General features: G+C 33.9%; 2 protein-coding genes, 1 long non-coding RNA gene and 1 other non-coding gene across 5 annotated transcripts; all 4 read left to right on the top strand.

Annotated features, from left to right (window-relative positions):
* On the top strand, nt 1230–20725 carry LOC109361064. The gene is made up of 3 exons (XR_002109255.1): nt 1230–1240; nt 12688–12693; nt 20641–20725. It is a non-coding gene; the product is annotated as an uncharacterized LOC109361064 (long non-coding RNA).
* LOC109361063 lies at nt 9148–11147 on the top strand. The gene has a single exon (XM_019606366.1). The coding sequence runs from the start codon at nt 9865–9867 to the stop codon at nt 11056–11058; it is 1194 nt and encodes a 397-aa protein (XP_019461911.1). The 5' UTR covers nt 9148–9864; the 3' UTR covers nt 11059–11147.
* LOC109361062 (tetracycline resistance protein, class B) lies at nt 16522–20198 on the top strand. 2 transcript variants are annotated; one of them, XM_019606364.1, is made up of 4 exons: nt 16522–16883; nt 17850–18601; nt 19076–19586; nt 20031–20198. In XM_019606364.1, the coding sequence occupies exons 1-3, from the start codon at nt 16590–16592 to the stop codon at nt 19554–19556; spliced, it is 1527 nt and encodes a 508-aa protein (XP_019461909.1). In that variant the 5' UTR covers nt 16522–16589; the 3' UTR covers nt 19557–19586; nt 20031–20198. The 2 variants fall into 2 exon arrangements, with proteins under 2 accessions (XP_019461909.1, XP_019461910.1); XM_019606365.1 differs by having other exon boundaries at nt 19076–19587; nt 20023–20198.
* TRNAK-CUU lies at nt 20643–20715 on the top strand. The gene has a single exon. It is a non-coding gene; the product is annotated as a tRNA-Lys (tRNA).

Genomic DNA, 22177 nt, shown 5'->3' with positions numbered 1-22177 from the left:
TTGGTTTCCTAATGAATTAATATTTTTTTGGGCGAGTGGTTACTCCTTTCAATAAGTGTTACTCACAGAAATTGAATCATTGATCTTTTTATCTATCTGAAGATTTAGTAAAACCTTACCCAACTAGATCAACACCTTATTGATAAATTGTGTTTCTTTCACACCATTATCAATATGCTTAAATCAAAGAAAGGCATCCAAATAATGTAGCACTATAATATGGGGAGAAAGATATTGAAAACCCTTCCAAAGTTGTCAAAGCCTGAAATTCTTGCAAAATGACTAAAGAACTTGTTTGATGCACGTTGGAATCCCCTAAAGAACCACAACTTCATAGATGATTGTGACGTTGCATAGGCTTTAGATCCAGGGCTCGTAGCTTGAAGGGAGGAAAAAGAATTAAGCAATATAATGCTTGGGAGTGAAGTCACCTAGCTTGACTTTAACATATTTTAGGGTTACATTAGGCGCACGTGTATTTTACGTAAAGAAAAACATGTGGTCACGTGATCCAAGGGCATTGGAAAGATATGACCTTCTAATTTAAGTTTTAGTTGGCCTTTAACTATGCGTGAATTTTAGTTCATATTGGAATAAAACTTAAGAAAAGGACATTCCAATTCAGTGCTCTCGAGGTAATAACTCATAAGATGGATGACAATGATGATAAAAAAAAGGTGGATAAATGTGAATAGCAGTGACAAACAAACCATTCGACAGTGTGTTCGAATAATAAAATGGATATAATCATGATTGAGTAGTACATGTTATCTTTATCTTACTTCATCCTTAAAAAATGCAAATTAATGACTCTATACTCTAGTGTCACATGTAGAAAATTACATGTAAAGCCTTTCCTCGTTGGACCCTTATGAGATTCTAGCAAAATGGTGCCGCGGTTGATGGTTCATTATTGAGTTTAAATCTCTGTATAATGTTATTTTTGGATCAAAAGAAGATTTTATGGATGGAGTTATTATGAGAATTTGAAAGCTCTTTGAAGAGTAATGAAGTTTACGGACTTCAAACACAAAAGATGAAATGAAAAAGATAAATTTGAACTTTATTGATTATGATATGAATTGTGTACAAAATATGAACTAAATGATCACTTTTATAAGTCAGTACAACAATTAACCAACCTAACTAACTGAAATTACACACATGTTAAAATAAATGAAGATGAATTGCTTAGTCAATAAGTTAACCAAGGTTTCTTGGCCTATACTACTGAACAGTAGTGAGCAATGTTGAGTCAGACTGAGGTTTGGTCTGCTTCAGTCAATCTGTCATGGCCTACCTAGCTAGGAGCACATGCCTTGGCCAACTTAGCTGTTTGGCCTGACTGCCTTACTTCAGGCAATCTGTCTTGGCAAGATGCGCATGTTATGGCTGTTTGGCTTGATGCTGCCTTGGCTGCTGGTTGGTCTGATACTTGATCCTAGCCTGATGCTGCCTTGGCTACTTGGCCTTGGCCAATATGTTCATTGGTTAATACCCCCCCCCACACACACACACACACACACACAAGTTGGGGCACATATGTTGAGTAGCCCAAACTTGGAGTGGATTGAAGAATAATCTCGAGGTCCCAAAGCCTTAGTTATAGCATGTGCCAATTGTAGGTTACTGCCTACTAGGACAGGTAAAAGTTTGATTTGGCCAATTGCATATTGTTCCCTAACAGTATGGCAATCCAACTCTATGTGTTTTGTTCTTTCATGAAAAAGTGGGTTAGAGGCAATATGCATAGCAGATCTGTTTTCACAATATAATAAAGCAACCTTTGAAAAAGAATGCTGCAAATCCTCTAGTAAATAATTAAGCCATGTAATTTCACAAGTTGTAATTGTCATTGCTCTATACTCAGCTTCACAAGAGCTTATTGAAACAGTCTTTTGTTTCTTTGATTTCCAAGAAATCAGAGAATGGTCAAGGTATATGCAATACCCTGATATGGATTTTCTTGTATAACCCAATCACTATAAGCCTTTAATTGAACAACAGAATCAGTAGGGAAGAATATACCTAAGGAATAAGATCTTTTTATATACCTTAGGACCCTGATGGCTGCTTTGTGATGTAAGATAGTTGGTGCTGCCATAAATTGGGCTAACTACTACACAGAAAAGGAAATATCTGGTCTGCTATTTGTTAGATAAATAAGCCTTCCAACCAACATTAGGCTAGAGGATCAGAATAGGGTGCATTATTATCTTGGTAAAGATGTGACCCTTGGAGCATAGGAGTAGTGGCTGGTTTGCAGCCAATCAGGCCAGCATCACACAAGATTTCCAATGCATATTTTCTTTGATACATGGATATTCCTGTGTGATTTATGGCAATTTCGAAACCAAGGAAAAAAATTTAAATCACCTAAGTCCTTAATTTTAAAAGCCTTGTTCAATAAGCATTTAAGTTGATTGATCTCAAGAAGGTTATTACCTGATAGGATGATATCATCTACATAGACAAGAAAAATAGCAACAACAATACTAGAACTCCATTTAACAAATAAAAAGTAATCACATTTGCATTTCCTATAACCATGTTGGATAAGAAAATTGGAAAGTTTGGCAAACCATTGCCTACTAGCCTACTTAAGCCCATATAGAGATTTTTGAAGTTTACAAACTTGATTAGGTATAGATGAGTGTAGGTCAGGGGGTAGAATCATATAAACTTCCTCAATGAGATCACCATGCAAGAAAGTATTATTAACATCTAATTGCTTAAGGTACCATTTATGTATAGAAGCTAAGGCTATTAAAAGTCTTACAGTACTAATCTTGGCCACCTGGGAAAAAGTGTCTATATAGTCAATCCCCTCTGTTTGAGTATATCCTTTAGCAACTAACCTAGCCTTATTTCTCTCAATACTCCCATCTGCCTTGTATTTTATTTTAAAAACTCATTTACAACCTATGTCAGATTTGTCTTCAGGTAAGTCAGTCAAATACCATGCTTCATTCAGTTGCAAGGCCTTTAATTCTTTATTTATGGCATTCTGCCAATTAGGATCTAAGATGACTTGGGAATAAGTCTTTGGTTCAACTTGGCTACTAACAAAAAGTATACGAAATCTATGTTTGGTTGTTAAGGTGTGATAAGACAAATATGAGGATATGGGATACCTAGAGTTTTGTGTAGGTTTTGTGCTATGTATGAGAGCACAATGGTAGTCCTCTAAGTAGGTGGGAGGTCTTGTGACTCTCTGACTTTTTCTTGTCTGCAATTGATTTGGATTTTGAGAAGATGGTGAGGGAATGAGGATTTGATCATCACTTTGTTGTGAAGCATCATTGAGTGGTTCACTGAATGTGACTATGGATCTGTTACTTTCTAATCTTGAAGGAAAAACATCATCATAATAATATAGGAATCAATGTTAATAGTACTAGGCATAAATTCATCATTCATAATATTGCAATCAGTTTTGTATGGAAAGATTAATTCATGAAATACAACATTTCTACTTAATTCTAAGGCTCTAGTAATGAAATTCAGAACAACATACCCTTTTACTCCAGTTTTGTACCCTAAGAAAATGCACTTAGTGGCTCTATGGTCAAATTTGGTTCTTGTATGAGCAAGGGTACTTTTATAGCGCAGGGATCCAAAGACATTTAAGTGTTGCAGATTAGGTGGTTTCTTATACAATATGTAATAGGGTGACTTATCATGTAAAACAGAAGAAGGCAAAAAGTTTATTATATGCACAACATGCTTAATAACATATGACCAATATACTTTAGGTATTTGGCTTTGTATTAGGAGAGCTTTAGCTACATTTAACATGTGTTGGTGTTTTCTCTCCACTATTCCATTTTGTTGTGGAGTGTATGTGCAACTAGTTTGGTGAATGATTCCTTTTGGATTATAAAAAGATTTCATACAAAATTCTACACCATTATCACTTCTAACAATTTTCACTTTGGTGGAAAACTGAGTTTCTATTAGAATCAAAATTTTTTGCAACACTTGTGAGGTTTCATCCTTACTTTTCATGAGAAACACTCATGTGTATCTAGTGCAGCCATCTACTATGGTTAAGAAATACCTATGTCCATGAATGAATGTTATAGAGAAGGGTCCCCAAATATCTACATGTATAATATCAAAGCTATGCAAAGATTGAGTTTTGCTTAAAGGGAAATGAAGTCTTCTATGTTTTGCTTGATGGCAAATATCACAAACATGGTCTTTGTCAAAGGTAACAAAAGGAAAATCATTCCTAATTGTATCCATACAATTATAAGAAGCATGGGCTAGTCTATAGTGCCAAATTCTAGAATTACATATGGCATTATTAATTCTACAAGAAAAATTCACTTTGTGATGGAACTTAGCAGCTTTTAAGACATATAACCCTTGGAAGATCCTAGTTGTACTAATCATCCTCAAAGAATTCTTGTCCTGATTTTTACAAAGGGAATCATCAAATGATATAACATATGATGTGTAGAGGGCTAATTTAGGAATGGAAAGCAAATTGAAAGAGAAGGGAGGTAAATATAGCACATTATGTAAGATTAAATTCTGTAAGATTGGTACAGTGCTAGAGATATTAGCAATAACTTGGCTGCCATTGGGTAATCTTACCCTGATAGGCTTAATGTTGTAAGAGGCTAAAAATATGATAAAGTGGAGCATATATGATCAGTTGCTCCAATATCCAAAATACATGACAATTGTTGGTTCATTATAGGCATACTTGGTGATTCATCATCATGTGATGCAGAAGCAGCAAATATGACATTAGTTGTACCTCCAGAGACTCCATTATTTGATGCATATCCCATGGAATTTGTCTCTTGAAGTATGCTAACAAGTCCTTGGTATTATTGATGACTTAAGTCATGGATGGTGTTGTTATTATCCTTTTTATCATGACTTTTCTGCTGGTCATTCTTGCAAACATCATCATTTTCAACATCTATCTTACAGAATTTATTTGTTCTCCCCTTGTAAATTGAAATTTTGGTGGCGACCCATGCAATCTGTAGCACGTCTCAACAGTATGTCCACTTTTCTTGCAATGAGTGCAATATTTCCCACTATTTAGCCCTTTATTCCAAGATACTTGGTATTATTGATGACTTAAGTCATGGATGGGGTTGTTATGATCCTTTTTATCATGACTTTTCTGCTGGTCATTCTTGCAAGCATCATCATTTTCAACATCTATCTTACAGAATTTATTTGTTCTCCCCTTGTAAATTGAAATTTTGGTGGCGACCCATGCAATCTGTAGCACGTCTCAGCAGTGTGTCCACTTTTCTTGCAATGAGTGCAATATTTCCCACTATTTAGCCATTTATTCCAAGATCCTCTTCCAAAAGAACCACTGGAACCTCTACCAAAGTTCCTATTTAGGTTTGATCCCTTATTTGATAAAGCACCCCTCTCCCAAGATCTTCCTACTGTCATGATCTTGGAATCGGAATCTTGGGCATATAATTGCTCTTCTTGATGTGTGACTAAAGAGAGCACCTTACTCATATTAGGTAAAGGTTCAAGTAACATGATTTGTGATCTAACAACGTTATAGGCATCATTAAGGCCTTTGAGAAATCTAATCACCTTATCCTCAACTCTACATTTCTTTATATCACGTAAGGAAATACAAATGCATCTAGGTGGGGGTCTAAAATTGTCTAATTCATCCCATAAGATTTTTAGTTGACTGAAGTAATCAGAGACACTCAATTCTCCTTGCCTAAAATTAGCAATGGATTCTTGCAATTCAGCATTTCTAAAAAGGCTACCTTGGGAGAATCTTTTTTGAAATTCTTCCCAAACCTCACATGCTTTATCAATCCAAAGTATACTTTGTGATATTGAAGGAGAAAATGACCTATTAATCCAGGAAATGACAATATTGTTTGCCCTCTCCTATGCTGGGTATATTGGATCTGTCTTGGGTGGCATGAGTATGGATCCATCTATGAATGGAAGCTTTTGTTTGGTGTTGAGACTGACTTTCATGGCCCTTGCCCACTGGTGGTAGTTTTTGCAATTCAATACGAGTGAAACTAATGTAATGTTAGGATTTTCTGAGGGATGAACAAGATAATGAGAGATGATGTCTTGTAGTGAATCTGCCGTTGAATTTGTTGAAGCCATGGAAGGATTGGTCATGGTCATTTAATGTAGCAGAGCTCTTCTAAGAAGAGCTTTGATACCAAATGAGAATTTGAAAGCTCTTTGAAGAGTAATGAAGTTTGTGGACTTCAAACACAATTGATGAAATGAAAAAGATAAATCTGAACTTTATTGATTATGATATGAATTGTGTACAAAATATGAAGTAAATGATTACTTTTATAAAGTAGTACAACAATTAACCAACCTAACTAACTAACTACTAACAAACTGAAATTACACACTAAAAACACATGTTAAAATAAAGGAAGATGAATTGTTTGGTCAATAAGTTAACCAAGGCTTCTTGGCCCATACTATTGAACAGTGGTGAGCAATGCTGAGCCAGACTGAGGCTTGGCCTGCTTCAGTCAATCTGTCCTGACCTACCTGGCTAGGAGCACATGCCTTGGCCAACTTAGCTGCTTAGCCTGCTTGCCTTGCTTCAGGAAATCTGTCTTGGCCAGATGGTCCTGGCTTGATGCTGCCTTGGCTGCTTGGCCTTCGCCAATATGGTCATTGACTAATAATTATACTCCTTTATTGTACATGTTGTTTGATATGTGTCAAAATATATTGAATATTGTAAGTGATGAAAATATTATGGTTAGTCAAATTAATCAATATCTAAATTAAAGTTAGTCTACATTGTAAAATAGTAGCTCTACATTAAAGAAACCGGGCATTGTTAATGATTCATCTCAAAATCAGTTAATAATGAAAGAAGTAGCTTAACATGTATTTTAACCCATGACTAAAGACATATTTTGGCTCATAACAATCGGAGAGAAGTTATACTTTGACTCTGGTACATGTTAAGGGTTTAATCTAAAAAATAATTAATAATGAGAAGAGTAACTTAACGAATATTTAAATCATTTCTAAGATAATGAATTAGATGATATGAAACTTACCTTTCAACATAGAATAATGAAACAAAAAGACAACACAAGTACACAAATTAAGAAATGAACATGAGGATTAAATTCTAGAGGACCAAGAAATGAAAAAGATAACACATTTTTTGGAGTGTGCAACAGCTCAAAAATCTCAAGGCTAAGTGTTAGCAACAGTGGGTTAAGCCCAATGACGAAGAACCCAAACAAAGGATGACAGCTCTAGATCTGCCATCTCCATTTAACTGGGTCGCTCGATTCGCTGATCATTGAAAAAGTATATGGGATAACCCACACGCCTGCTACACGTCAGGGGTTAATACCCGGTAACAAGAAAATAAAAAACTAGAGAAGTGGAAAAGGTAGAGGCTTAATGTGAGAAAACTTAAATGGGAACTTGGAAGTGGAGTAGAAGAACAATGTCTGAGCATACATATCCTTTCTCTCAAATTTGTGTATCATTCTCTCCTTCGTCCATTTAAACCTAGACATTTGGATATTAATTTATTACTTTTATAAAATAAAATTAAAATAAAGTGTTATTTTTAATTTGTTAGCAAACTCTAATTAATTTGGGATAGAGAAACAGAAAAATTAAGTGGCACAATTATTCAATGTCTGACGAGGAATTTTTAATCAAAATCTAATCTTAACCCTCCTTTATTAATTAATGATTACACAAATAATGAAATGTTTCTACTATTTACCCATATTTAAAAATAGATACATTATTAAAAACTTTTTATATTGTTATTCTATTATGTATCACTTATATTTAAATCATTATTACCTCTTAAATATAAAGAATACTAATAAATTATAGATAACATATCATTCATTTACAAATATAATAATGCTCTATAAACCTCCATCTAAAGGCCCGTGTATAATTTTGCTAGCTATAACCTAACTTGCCTTATTTGGTTTTGCTATCTCTTTCACTTTTTGTGTTCTCACATACATGCCTCGCTTTCACTCACTTCAAATTTAATTTGGTTTATGTTTGACCCCAGCCAAATCCGGACTATTAGAGGATCATGATACACATCTATATTAAATATCTCTTATTCACTCGTTAAGGATGAGTTGAGGTTACTGTAGGTGTCATTAATATCTCTGACTCACCATTAATATGTCTCTATGCGTTCTAACATTTTACCTGCTCCGACAGATTGACGATAGCAAACCTACAAGGTGGTTAAGGACAGTCTGACATACTCCTACTATATCCACTTAATATTAGCTAATGGTGAGGCACCACATCAACCATTCCAAACTCTGTAAGAGAAGAACTTGCATGAAGACACATATAACATGTTACATTTAGAGACTATTGCATTTATGCTTGGTGCTATCATTTATGATTAAATTTTAATTAAAATTAAAGTTTTAATATGTTGACAAGATTTAATTAGTTGTCTCCACCTACATACGTCTCCATATAAATCTTTCTCACCCTATAAATAAGAGACTCACATATAGAAAATATCAATTAATATATCATTCCCTCATTTATTACTTACCTTCATTAATTTTTGCTCTTACTTATCTCTAATTTACTCTCTCTAAAACCATATCCTACTTGATCGTCAGTGAACCTTTTCATGTACCTCCCTCGGCAAGTTCAGACAACATTCTGACCATATCGATTAACATAAAATAACATTTCCTATTATATTGATTATCCTTGACTGCTTATTTTGCTTGGTTTTACTATTTGGAGACCCCAATTATCACGTCTGAATTTTATATGCGCATAATATAAGTTTTAACTATATGTACAAAACTCAACATAATTAATGGACAATTAAGTTCCTTAAATATATTATTAGAATGCAACATCTCTATTTTTATCATCAAATATTAATGTATTAATATTGTGGTGGTGAGACTAGAACTCAAACCTACATCCTCAATTCCTCATACATTTCATTTATTAAATCATTCATTCTCATCATCAATTCACCATACCATTGTATGATTCTTTAACAACCTCTCTATTAATGTAATTTAATCTTCAATTATCAACTACCACACTGTACACCAAAAATTATGTATTCTCCAACAAATATATTATATATATGTATAGTTACATCCTTTTCACCCTTTCACATTCCCAACTCTCTCTTTCTCTTTCACTGTCCTCTCACCATTCACTTTGAGTTTGACCCGTTGCCAGCCACCAGCAACTTTTTTTATCTCTATTCCTATGTCGACCCCACCCTTGCTTGCTACCTGCACTCTCTATAGGATCTTCTAAAGTTCTCTTTTTCTCAGCACAAACACAAATGTTAATTTAACAAAAAACCTTTCCTTTTCCTTTCATCCTTTTCTTTTTCCTCCTTCTCCTAAAACCCTAATTCACACACACACACACACAAATACTAATAAAATAAGGCAAAGATATCTATAGCTAGCTCTGGCCTTTTTGTAATTTACTTCTCCATCCTTCTTCCTTAGCCAGATATATATATTATCATGACATGAGTGAGATCTATATGCCTATGTGTTTTATTTCTCTCCTTTTTATAGCAACGTTTTTCTCCGACTGAAAGGAAGACAATCTAGCTATATGCCTATATATCAAGGAAAATATATGCTTCCATTGTTGATCATCAGGGAATCAATCCAAAGATACGGTGCTTTTTTCTAAAGGGTGTTTTTCAGAATTAGATTTCATTCACGGGTTCTTCTTGTTGCTACCACTTCCAGGTCATATTCTCACTGACATAAGGTTGATTAATTTTCTATCTTTTGTTTAATTGTTTCCTTTTGTGGCCTTTTTGTTTCCTTTTCTTCCCCACTTTTGCTTAATTTTCAATCTATGGATTCTGGTAATAGTAGAAGTATCTCTTCTAGTGGTGATGAAGAATATGATTCACGAGTTGATCACTCAACAATGCTCCCTTCAACCTTCCTCAATCATCCTCCAACCCATTTTGGTCAATCTTCATCCCTTAATGTTTCTTCTCATCATCATAATCCATCTTTGTTTGATCTTTCGTCTAGCTATCTTCACTCTATACCAAACACAAATCCGAACTCTTTCCTTCATTTGGATACCACCACTACTTCTACATCTCAAAGCAAAAGACCTGAACCCAATTGCACTAACCCTGCAAACCTACAAGGATTTAACCAAGGCTTGTTTCCATCACCTCATGGCCTTAGCCATGATGAGAACAAAAATGCAAGGGTGGTTTCATCAGCACTTACAAATAATGCATCAGCAACACGAAACTCAAAGAAGAGAACTAGAGCTTCAAGAAGAGCACCTACCACTGTTCTCACCACCGACACCTCAAATTTCAGAGCCATGGTTCAAGAATTCACTGGCATCCCTGCACCACCCTTTTCAGGCTCATCATCTTACTCCATCACTCGCCGGCTTGACCTTCTTAACGGTTCCTCCTCTTCCTTAAGGACCAGTGCCTCTCATCACTTGGATACAACACCCTCCTTTTACCCTTTGCGTCCTTCGCCACAAAAGCTTCATCATCAACAAAACCCTTTTCCTTCAACGTTGTTGCACAAAAATAACATGGTTGATGCTATAGCTTCTTCCACTACCAACAATAATAACTCCATTAACTACCAACTACCACCTGATCTGGGTCTACCCTATCATCACAACAACTCACAGAACATCATGCTAAGCATGCAACAAAACTACCCTAATATTCTACCGTTTCAACAAACACCTCTGCATTCTTTAGGAAACCATGTCCTTTCAGGGTTTGGTGCAAAGTCACCAGCAAGTTTATCCGTACAATCACTTGAGGAACTTGGTATGAATCATGGGCATGTAAATAGTGCTGACCTTCTTGGTGCTAGTAGTGTATCACTACCCCAAGGTCATGGCCGTGTAACTTCTGATCATGGAAATGGAAGAGAGCTGAACTTTTCAAAAGCTTCTGCATCAAGAAGTTTGAACCATGAAAAGAATTTGGAGAACAATAGCACTAGTACTACTAGAGGGGAAGGTAACGTTGATTCGTGGATTCGTTCATCTGATTAGGATGATGGATTCGTGTAACGGGTATAGAACCTTGTTATCATTACATAGTAGAATATATATGATGCTGCAATGAATGAAGATCGTGATCATGATGATGTTCATGATAGTGGTGTTGGTGGTCGTTTGAATTTTTCAGCTAACTCCTTTTTTTCTTCTTAGTTCACTTTTATTTTAAATATAAACAGCCAGTATGAAATTAATTTAATAATGTATGACTATATGTAAATTAAATTAATTCTCCTTTTGTTTATAGTGGATGACCAAATGATCTTTTATGTTATGCTCTTCTTCATTGGCATTTATATTAAAATGGTGATTGTAGAACTACTAGTTCATTGGCATTTATATTACGAAAGCATTGCATTGCATGATGATATTATTATTGGAACAAAACCCGTTGGGACTGATTATTTATATTAGTTTATTGCTAAAGTGAATCTCTGCAGCTATAAACCCCAATAATAAGAAAAAACTGTACCTCGTACAAAACCTTGTCTAGCTATAAGAAAATATTACAATTTTTAAATTAAGAAAGAAGTCGGTGAGTGCTACCATTATCGAGCATCGTCGATTAATGTGAGATATAGAGATCACAATATATTGTGTTTGCACTAATTATGCAAAAATGATGATGTGTAGTTTTTTTTTCTGGTACAAATAAAGATGATGTGTAGGTTTTGTGTGTGAATAAGAAAGAAATTCTTTGCGGCTCAAATTACAACGTACATGTGAAAATTTTCTTTGGTTGTACCTAACTTTTGTTTTCGTCTTTTCTTCTGCTGTATTACTAATCATACTTAGCCTTTGAATACGAACACGCCCACTTTTGTTGAATATTAATCATCCAGTTATTTTTAATACAACAAAGTTTATTTTATCAATTTTATGTAGGCTGACTATTATTAATACAAATTACTTAATAATTCTAAAAAGTGAATATATGTTTGGGTGTTATTTTAGGTGATATGATAATTTTTTTATTCTAAAAATTGAATATATCTTTGTGTTTTATTTTGGAGACTTTAGTATTTATCGCTTATAATTAACACATCAACAGTGTTATACAAAATTCTTGAACTTTTGGTATCTATAGTATTTTCTCAAACATATTTGGCACTATCATCAGTATATAGAAATTTTCATTGTGACAGGACTTTATTTGCTCTTTGGTTTGTTTTGTATGAGCTATCAGTTAGTAGGTTTTCTTAATGTGGAACTCTGTTATGTTTATCTTAGTGCACTATCATATATATTATTCTTTATTTCTAATCAAAACATATAAATATCATAGATATATTATATGGTACGTTTCTTAATATTTTGTCATAAGATATATTATATCATAGATGTATTATATCGTTATTTTATTTTGTTTTACTTTTCAACAGCAATTAGTGGCAAGATTATGGCTTCTTCAACAATATTGTGCAATATATCCATGCTTCTCAAATGTGAATATCTACTACTTTTCACAAGTGAAAATTTTACTTAAACACTCTCGGTTTGGAAGAAATATTTTATGATCCTTTATTTACCCCTTGAAGTAATGTCATTGCTTGATTAAATAACTGCTACATCCTTCTGACATAATTCTCCATCAGCGAACTTTAATCAGAATTACTGAATAAGTCCATTGTCAATTTTCTGTTACCCCTTTGAAAATAATATTCAATTAACTTTTACTTGATTAACATCCCCACTAGCTTGGCAAAATATGACATTCGTGGCGCTTGCCAATAATGACACATTTTCTCTAACTCGTCCAATTTCAACCATACATTTCTAAATTATTAAACCATGAATTTTTGTACTGATAAACTTATATATTTTGATCAATTATATGTGTGCTTCGTGGCCCCTTGTTGTTTACTAACAAGGTTATGAGCTAAATAATATATACCACAACACAAATGCTATAAATAGACAAACAATAAAAAGTACAAAGATTCAACACGCATAAGAAACTGCTATTGTTGGAGAGTGTTAAGAAACCCCAAATTTCATGAACCCACCACCCTCCCCTTCCCTCCTATCAATTACAGGTTGCTTAATTAATGGATAGATAATATGATTTTGTGACATTGGTGGGTGCTTACTGCTAAGCTTTAATTAACCATTGTACTTCTTTAATACAACTTTTGTTTATCAAAGAAAGTAGATGATGATTTGTGAGTGAATAGAGGGAATGCTTGTAATAGTAGCACCACAATGCATAAGACAATGCCTAAGTTAGACAGATAATTTGACAAAAAAGACAATCAATTAGTTTTTATTTACATAAAGGCCAATGATGAGTTTTTCTTTACAAAACTTGATTGGCTTGCCTAGTATTATGGTAGCAAATAAAGTAAAATATTTATAATTTATATTTTAAAAAGGTAAAATCTTTATAGATTTTTGAAACAGATAACTGAATCATATTTGAGGCCAAAAAGAAGTGTTTCAATCAAATTGGAATGAGGAGAACTTGTAATCAGAAAAGGTGGCCATATTTAATTACGATCTCACCAAAAACCAGAAAAGAAATTTAAGAAAAACAGTAATAAAGAATGATGATGATGATGATAAGAAGTGATTATTATTATTTGGCCACCAGTGGAATATGAAAGAAGAGTAGGACATTTTGATAGGATGCATGACATGTGACTCTTTCCCTATTGGAATCAATGTGGCCCATGCTAGAGAATAATCTGGTATCCTGCAATGATGATCCCCCTCTCCTACAACTTTCTCCTCCAATTTCTTCTATGCACTACTCAGCTATCAGTTTTCAGTGTCATGTTGTGTAAGAATGAATGACACTGCAATCAACACATATTGAATTGCTATTAATTCATTGCATTTCCATATCTTTCAATTGCACTTGCATAGTTGCACCTCTCTGTGACCCTTATCTCCTTTGAAGAATAAGAACAAGTGGGTACTAAGTAGGTCGTATATGTGGCTTTAAACTTTATATTTTGTCATATATCTTATTATTATTTCTTCAAAATAGTTGTTTCTTTCTAGTTGGTTTTGTCATACATTGATGTAACTTATGTGGATGCACACATATCTTTTTTCAATTTGGCCCAGCTTAAATAACGAATGATTCTTTCTTTGGCTTGCATGTTTTATGTATCATTATTTGCACATATATTAGTCATGTCATCTAGTTGCTGCCTCTTAAATCTTGCTGGTGAAGTAATATCTTAGCATGTCTCTAAACTTCAGGGAATTGCGGGTTCGAAAGACAGCAAGATCGAACACGTAATCTTTGTCTATGCCCCCAATCGATCTAGCATGGTTTCATTAACCCCACTTGTTCCCCACTTAATATACTTCCAACTGTATCTATATATACATTACTAAAAGTTAATTGTTAGTTATTAAGTGAAAGTGTAACAAATTATAAATATAACGATACTTGTTGAAATATAGTACCATTTTTTACAGAATACTATATAAGCATGTGGCAAGATAGAGTTATATTCAAATTGCATTACGATATATATTTATTGTATTGTACAAAAACTTTATGAGAATGATTTAAGAATCAGCTCAAATGTAGGAGACTCTTATTTAATGGGATTTGTAGGGGTAAATATAAGCATTCTTACTCACAATTAGAGAGTTTATTTCTAGGATTTAAACCTATAAACTCTTAACTAATAAATAATAACTTTATCATTGAGCCAATAAATAGGATTTGATATGTAACAAGTGAAGGGGACAATGATCACCTATTCATAACCATGTCTCATTCTCTGTCATAAACCTATCACATTTTATCACATGTGTAAAAGAAAAAATTTAAAAACAAAAAATAACAAAAAGTCATATTTTGATAGGTTTAAGACATAGAATAAAATATGATTCGGGACAAGCATGTGTGTAGGAAACTTTAGGATGTAGAACCCACCAAAGTTACTTTTCCGACTAAAACCAATAGTATCTTCTAGAACTGCTTGTTGCTTTCATATTTTTCTCCTATTAATTATACAGTTTAAGCTTACAGGGATGAATTTTAATACAGGGGCTGGTTATCTAGTGTGAATTTCTGATGTTTGAAGATGAAATATTACTCAAGCAGAAATCATGCTCAACAACAATAATAGACAATAAGGGTAAGTTTATATAATTATATGTTTACCAATCAAAGGGAGACAAGAGAATAGTACATTGCTCAAGAGTAAATGACCAATATGATGGATTTCATCATGTAAAATGAATTCATCACTAACATTCAGCTTACTCGTAGAGTTGTGAGACATAAAATGTGAATCTGAGTTTAAACTTGGACAAATGTACACAACTTTCCTCTTCTCCTTCCCTTCAACAAACTTTGTCTATAAGAAATACGAAGTCATCGACACTTATGGTAACCATGTTTTAGATTTTGTTTCAACTTTTAAGGGAAAACAAGATTTTATCACAAGTTCCTTCTTACCGGAGACAAGCTAAGTTAGGCAAATTAAAGTGTTGCAGCACCACATTTGAGGATAAGAGGATGTGTTGTCATACATATCACCCATACGTTGAAATTACGGTTATGTGGGTTATATATTATTTATCTGACGCTAAGAATACAATGTAATTCGTTATGGTGGCACTTTTTAGTGGAACTCATAATGCACTTTCCTTATTTGTTCACTAAAAAAACAGAGGAGAGCATTGTGTTGCATTTCTTTCTTTATTACTGTCGTCAATAGGGGCACACTATCGCACACGGATCGTGGAAAAATGTGTCTGCAGGGCTCCCTTTTCTGATCTATTATCTTGACATCTAGCAATACAGGACAAAATGGTAGTCATAATTTGAATTTTTCGATAACCATCCATGGTTGAATTATGAGTTGATATGTCTCAGTACTCATTTTAGATTACTAGTCTTGAATGATCTTTTATTTTAACAAATTAGAATGTTATTTTTTATTTTTTTTACTTTTTAAAATTTTTTTTTATTTATGTGTCAATATATAATTAGTTTGAGATAAGAATAAGATATCATTAGAGATAAACCGTTTCCTAAGATAAAAGGAAAGTTGTGAGAAAAAGAAAGAATTTAATACTTTGGTAGGAAAGAAAGAAAAAGATTTTCTCTCACTCTCTTATTGAGTGGAATGGATAAAAACTTCACATTTCCATTCCATCCTCTAAAAAATTCCCAAATAAATTCGACTCCTAAGACGAATCTCATGTTCACCTGGGATTGCTCTGGTCGTTCTTTGGGCCGAATAAAAAAGGCCCATGAGAAGCAAGTGAGAAATCGAGTGCGAGAATGGGGCCGAATAAGCAGTGGATAACTGGATAAGTCATAATAACTAAAAAGGACAGAATATCCAACCGAATATTATACGAAAAAGGTTGTCCTATAAATGTTACACGTGCCCAATGGCATGCCTTACTGGCAACCTCCATCCTGTAAGATAAAGCCACCTGGCAAAGAATTCAACGCGGTGTGTTTCTCTCTCTATGCATCGATATGAAACAGAAAGTACAAAAGAGAAAGCAAAAGGACATAATCAAAAGAAAGGAAAGTAACAATAAGAATGAAGATGAAGGCAGAGACGTTAACACTGGTACTGGTAAACTTAGCAGGGATAATGGAAAGAGCTGATGAGTCAGTATTACCAGCAGTTTATAAAGAAGTTGGTGCAGCCCTTCATACGGACCCAACAGGACTTGGTTCCCTTACTCTTTTCCGATCCATTGTTCAATCCTCTTGTTATCCCTTAGCTGCATACCTTGCCCTCCGTCACAACCGTGCCCATGTCATTGCACTTGGTGCTTTTCTTTGGGCCGCCGCCACTTTCCTTGTTGCCTTCTCATCCACTTTCTTTCAGGTTACTATTCACTATTACTGCTAATTTCCTAAACCTCCCTTTCTATTCTTAAATTTATTCTAAGGCCCTTTGTACATATCAATAAAAGTGTTTATTTATTTATAAATATTATAAGATTACAATCTTAGATTAGTTTAGTATTGCCCATTAACTGATAATATCACTGATAACACTAAAAATAGAGATAATGAAAGTTTTTAGTGGACAAAAGTTATGGTTCATTTTTTGTTGCCCAATTGATACACAACTAACTTAAAACGTGAAATGCAGACATGATAGTATGAGGAGAGGGTCTCCGTATTGTGATACCATAAAAGACTTTGCAAATTGTGGTAGACGTAGATTACTTTTAACATATCATTTGTGCACGATGATCAGTCTCATTTTGTCTTCGATGTTTTGGATCAAGATGTGGTGTTAGGTTCGCTATTGTGATTCTTCAGTTAGTACATTGATAGATATCTCTCTGACTTTTAGGCTCTGTTGGACTATAAACCCTGAAATTTCTGGTTAAGGCAATATTTCTTGTGATAGATGATAGATCTACTTCTAAGAAAATAAGTAAAGCAAACGGGGAGATAAAAGGGAAATATTGACAAAGGAGATAAACTGATTCTGAATATTGAAGGTGAAGATGGAAAGAAGGTGCATCATTGGATTTACCTTTCTTTCTCATTAGTTTTTTCTTCCCTGTGATCCATGTTACAAATTATGAAGAGGGTAAAAAAGATTGTGCATTATTTAATTTCAGAAAAATATGTTTCAGAAGTGTGCTAAAAATTAATATTGAAGACAACTTACTCTAACTCCCTAAAACATGTTTTTGAATGTAGGCATTTTTCTTTTGGACTAGGCAGCAGGCACTTATATGAAGTTTTTAAAGCATTGTCAATATAATTGCTATGATTTTTTGTAGATGTACGGCTGATTGTATTCACTTTGAACTTTGAAGTCGTTGTGTTATAGGTAGCCGTATCACGAGCATTAAATGGGATTGGCCTTGCACTAGTAGCACCTGCAATCCAGTCCCTTGTTGCCGACTCAACTGATGATAGCAATCGTGGTATGGCTTTTGGATGGCTTCAGTTAACAAGCAATTTTGGTTCTCTTATTGGTGGCCTTTTCTCTGTGATGATAGCTCCAATGACAGTACTTGGTATCCCTGGTTGGAGAATTTCCTTTCATATTGTTGGAATAATTAGCATTATAGTAGGTACTTTAGTGTACCTCTTTGCCAATGATCCACACTTCCCCGACAATGATACAAATGCTAACAATCAAGTTCCAAATAGAACATTTTGGTCAGAAGTGAAAAATCTGGTTCAGGAAGCCAAGTCAGTTTCAAAGATTTCGTCTTTCCAGATTATTGTTGCACAGGGTGTTACTGGTTCCTTCCCCTGGTCAGCTTTGTCATTTGCACCAATGTGGTTAGAGCTTACAGGCTTCTCACACGGGAAAACGGCTTTCCTCATGGCTTTGTTTGTGGTTGCCGGTTCCATTGGGGGTTTGTTTGGAGGTAAGATGGGGGATATCCTTTCTACGCGTCTTCCGAATTCTGGGAGGATAATTCTAGCACAGATAAGCTCTGGATTAGCAATCCCCCTAGCAGCAATTCTTTTACTGGGTTTACCACATAATCCATCCTCAGCAATACCTCATGGTTTGGTTCTATGCATTATGGGACTCTGTATATCTTGGAATGCTCCGGCTACAAATAAGTAAGTCTTTCAAGCTAAACTTTATACTTTCTTTTTGCTTAATCATTTTTCCATTTAATTATCATTATTTTTTATAATGTTTGCGACAACCATCCTGGATATATCTTTCCAACTTTTGTTAAGATTTTTTTTTGAGCTTATATGTTATTAAATATGTTATAGTGAACATGGTCCTTCTCTTATAATAAGTCACTAGGCACCATATATTAGCTCTCCAAAATCCTCATTGTTTTAACTTAATCAAAATTTTAAAACTAATACTAAATTGTTTGGTATTTTCAAATCTTTATCGATAATTTCTTTTGCTTCGTGCAAACAATTCTGTGTGTGCTTCTGACTGAAATTCACTAGTAAACATAGAATGGTTTATTGCATTTGTTGTGATCTTGAACCGTAAGCTCTTTGGTTCGTGCAAAGCTTTTTGACAGTTGTATGCTTATGCATGAGTTAATTTGTCAACTGTATGGACATAAGTCCAATTTTTGCAGAGATTGTTCCTGAGAGATCTCGAACAAGTGTATATGCAATGGACCGTTCCTTTGAGTCTATACTATCGTCTTTTGCTCCCCCAGCAGTGGGGATTTTAGCTCAACATGTTTATGGGTATAAGCCTATTCCTGAAGGGTCTAGTGAATCTCAAGAGGTTTTAACAGATAGAGAGAATGCTGCATCATTGGCTAAGTCTCTTTACACAGCAATAGGAATTCCAATGGCTCTCTGCTGCTTAATTTACTCGTTTCTTTATAGGACCTATCCAAGAGACAGGGAACGAGCTAGGATGGAGGCTTTAATAGAATCAGAGATGCAGAATATGGAATCAGAAGGTTTAGCCATGAATAGAGAGCTTCAGTCTGAAGAGTTGTTTATCGGCGATTACGATGGTGATGGTGTTGATGACGATGATGAGAACATATTGCTCTACCGGCAGTTAACATTCTCCAACTTAGGAACATAGTTACTAAAAATAAATTATGAAAATTTAGCAGTTTGCCTGTTTGTGGTATTCCGCCCTTTGCCTGTTTTTGGTCTAAAGATGAGATTCTTAATGATAGTTGGTTGTATTCACCAATTTTCGCAATAATAGCTTGTTCCACGGCCGGATTAACTGCATTTTATATGTTTCGGATCTATTTACTTGTTTTTGACGGATATTTAAATGTTGATTTTGAGAATTTCAATGGAAAAAAAAATAATTCATTATATTCAATATCTTTATGGGGTAAAGACGGATGTTTTTTTTTTAAAAATAAAATTCATTTATTAGGGTTATTAACAATGAATAATAATGAAAGGACTGATTTTTTTCGAACAAAGCTAGATCCACATCGAATTAATCGAAATGTGAAAAGCATAACACGTCTTTTTTTTTATATTCCCTTTTTTGGTACTAAAAAGACTGCTTGTTCTTCCTATCCTCATGAATCGGAAGCTTACAGAGAATGCGTGTCCCACGAGAGATTGAGTTTCAGGTGTTTACTGGTTGGAAGTTTTTCAGAACTGCATTTGATCATATCAAAAAGTTAGCATGACTCAAACGTGGACAGTAACAAAAGGGACATTTTATGCCTTCATAGTTTTATATTTTTCTTCTTTGATGAAAGATTTCCCTTTCATATGCAGTTTGATTCCTGCACAAAGTTTTTTTTTGAGTTCCTTGGTTTAAGTAACCTTTTCTATATGTTTGGAAGACTATCTACTTAATAGCTCAAAAAATATTCTATTTAGTTTTCTATAAAATTATTATGATGAGTTGTAGCCAATAGTTGTTTCATGCCACTATTTGCATCAATCACAAAAGCACCAATACCTTGGTTCGTCTGATAGAAGGGTGCATAGAAGTCATCTCGCGGGACAGAACTTTTAATGAAAATTTTGTGGAGATAAAATAATTTGTTTAAGTAAAAAAAGGGCCTACTTTAATTAAGGGTCATGTGACATGTGTTATGTTTTAACAGAAAATATTTCTATATAGATTACAAAAATACCATTGACATAAACGAATATTTATTATATATTAATGCTTCAAGAATTAGAATAAGTAGCCCGTCTAGCTCAGTTGGTAGAGCGCAAGGCTCTTAACCTTGTGGTCGTGGGTTCGAGCCCCACGGTGGGCGTTTTACTTTTGCGGAACCATTCGTTGGAACTTCAAAATTTTATTTCCAGAGAATTTATGTAGAACAGGTACAGCAACCACTCATGTCTATGTAAAATAGATATCATGCATGTCTAGTTATAGGATAAATATATACTTTCAAGTTTTCCTACATTTAATGCATGATTTGTATGTGATTACAGTGAATATGTGTCTGAGTAAGCCAAGCAATTTATTATATGTGTTTTTAAAATTTGAGTCACCACCTGTATTATACCGTTGATTATATAATATGTTTTTTTGTACAAAAGAAGACCATTGATTATATATGTTATAAAAACTTTGTGAATATGTTGCTTTATGTTTTAGGAACTTATGATTGATAGATGATCAAGAAGTATGTAGAAGACACTTCAAATTTGATCATGTTAGCTTGGATTGATTGATAATTTCTGAGACATTGAACATTTCCTTATGCAAATTATTGTTTTAATTTCTAAATGGAGCAAATATGAGATATTTAATAAGCTAGATTATACTTTATGTATTTGATACTTTTATACCTTTTGAAGAAGGAGTTGTTAATGAATGAAAAGTCATTTTTCTCTTTGTTAATCAAAAGAAGCCATAGTGGTGTTAAGGCAAGCCAAAGCCCTAGTGGTAACATTCACCAATCATTTTCACTTTTAATTGTTTCCTTCTTCTTTATTTTAGTTACTTAGAACCTCCATTTTAATGCTTCATTAGTTAGTATTTTTAGAGTCTATAGCTCCTTCTTCTGGGAATCAATATCTAAACTTATGTTGCATATTATTTTAATGTCAAATTAATCCACATGCCCTAAATGTGGAACCTATCGGAATTACACCACATACCTTCTCAACCAAGGATACACTTATGTTGGTTTTGTACGGTTATATGATAATTAAAACTTGTTAATCATATTATGGTCTATTGTATCAATCACACAACACCAAAAAGTGCAAACATACATACATATGAGAACTCATGTGAATAAAAGCACTATTGTAATGCTTCAAATGTGCAGTAGATACTTAAAAAATTGGCTAATAAAAAAGAAATCGATAATAACTCCAACAAAATTAATCAGTGTGAGAGAGTTTTATGAATCGAAAAGAGAGAAAGTAAAAGATTTTTCGCAAACTTAGAATGAGAGAACATACAATTTAGACCAAAGAAAACGAGAATACATAAATTCGCAAAGTGGATGCAAGAGAGAGCCGGAGTGTTTTCTAAATGGGAGGTTGAAATTGTAATATGAATGAAAGTGGAGTGGTATGTGACTGTGAGTCTCAAAGCCACATGAGGAAGATGCCTAACGGCTAAGCTAAAAATAACAAATGTGCCTATTTGTGAATATTTTCAACATTTTAACTAACTTTTTCTAAAAAGTTGTCATTGTAATGTAGATACCCTGCATGTTTGTTGGTAGTGTCACTATTATTTTTTTCATATACATGTGA

This window comes from Lupinus angustifolius, chromosome LG11 (assembly GCF_001865875.1).
Source record: "Lupinus angustifolius cultivar Tanjil chromosome LG11, LupAngTanjil_v1.0, whole genome shotgun sequence".
Taxonomy (NCBI): Eukaryota; Viridiplantae; Streptophyta; class Magnoliopsida; order Fabales; family Fabaceae; genus Lupinus; species Lupinus angustifolius.
This window is presented reverse-complemented; position numbering and strand designations above follow the sequence as displayed.

Excerpts from the sequence above, each read along its gene's own strand:
- LOC109361063 (XM_019606366.1), top strand. The coding sequence starts at position 9,865 with ATGGATTCTGGTAATAGTAGAAGTATCTCTTCTAGTGGTGATGAAGAA.
- LOC109361062 (XM_019606364.1), top strand. The coding sequence starts at position 16,590 with ATGAAGATGAAGGCAGAGACGTTAACACTGGTACTGGTAAACTTAGCA. Across the intron at positions 16,884-17,849 it reads TCTCATCCACTTTCTTTCAG|GTAGCCGTATCACGAGCATT; the intron begins GTTACTATTCAC and ends GTTGTGTTATAG. Across the intron at positions 18,602-19,075 it reads AATGCTCCGGCTACAAATAA|TCCAATTTTTGCAGAGATTG; the intron begins GTAAGTCTTTCA and ends TATGGACATAAG.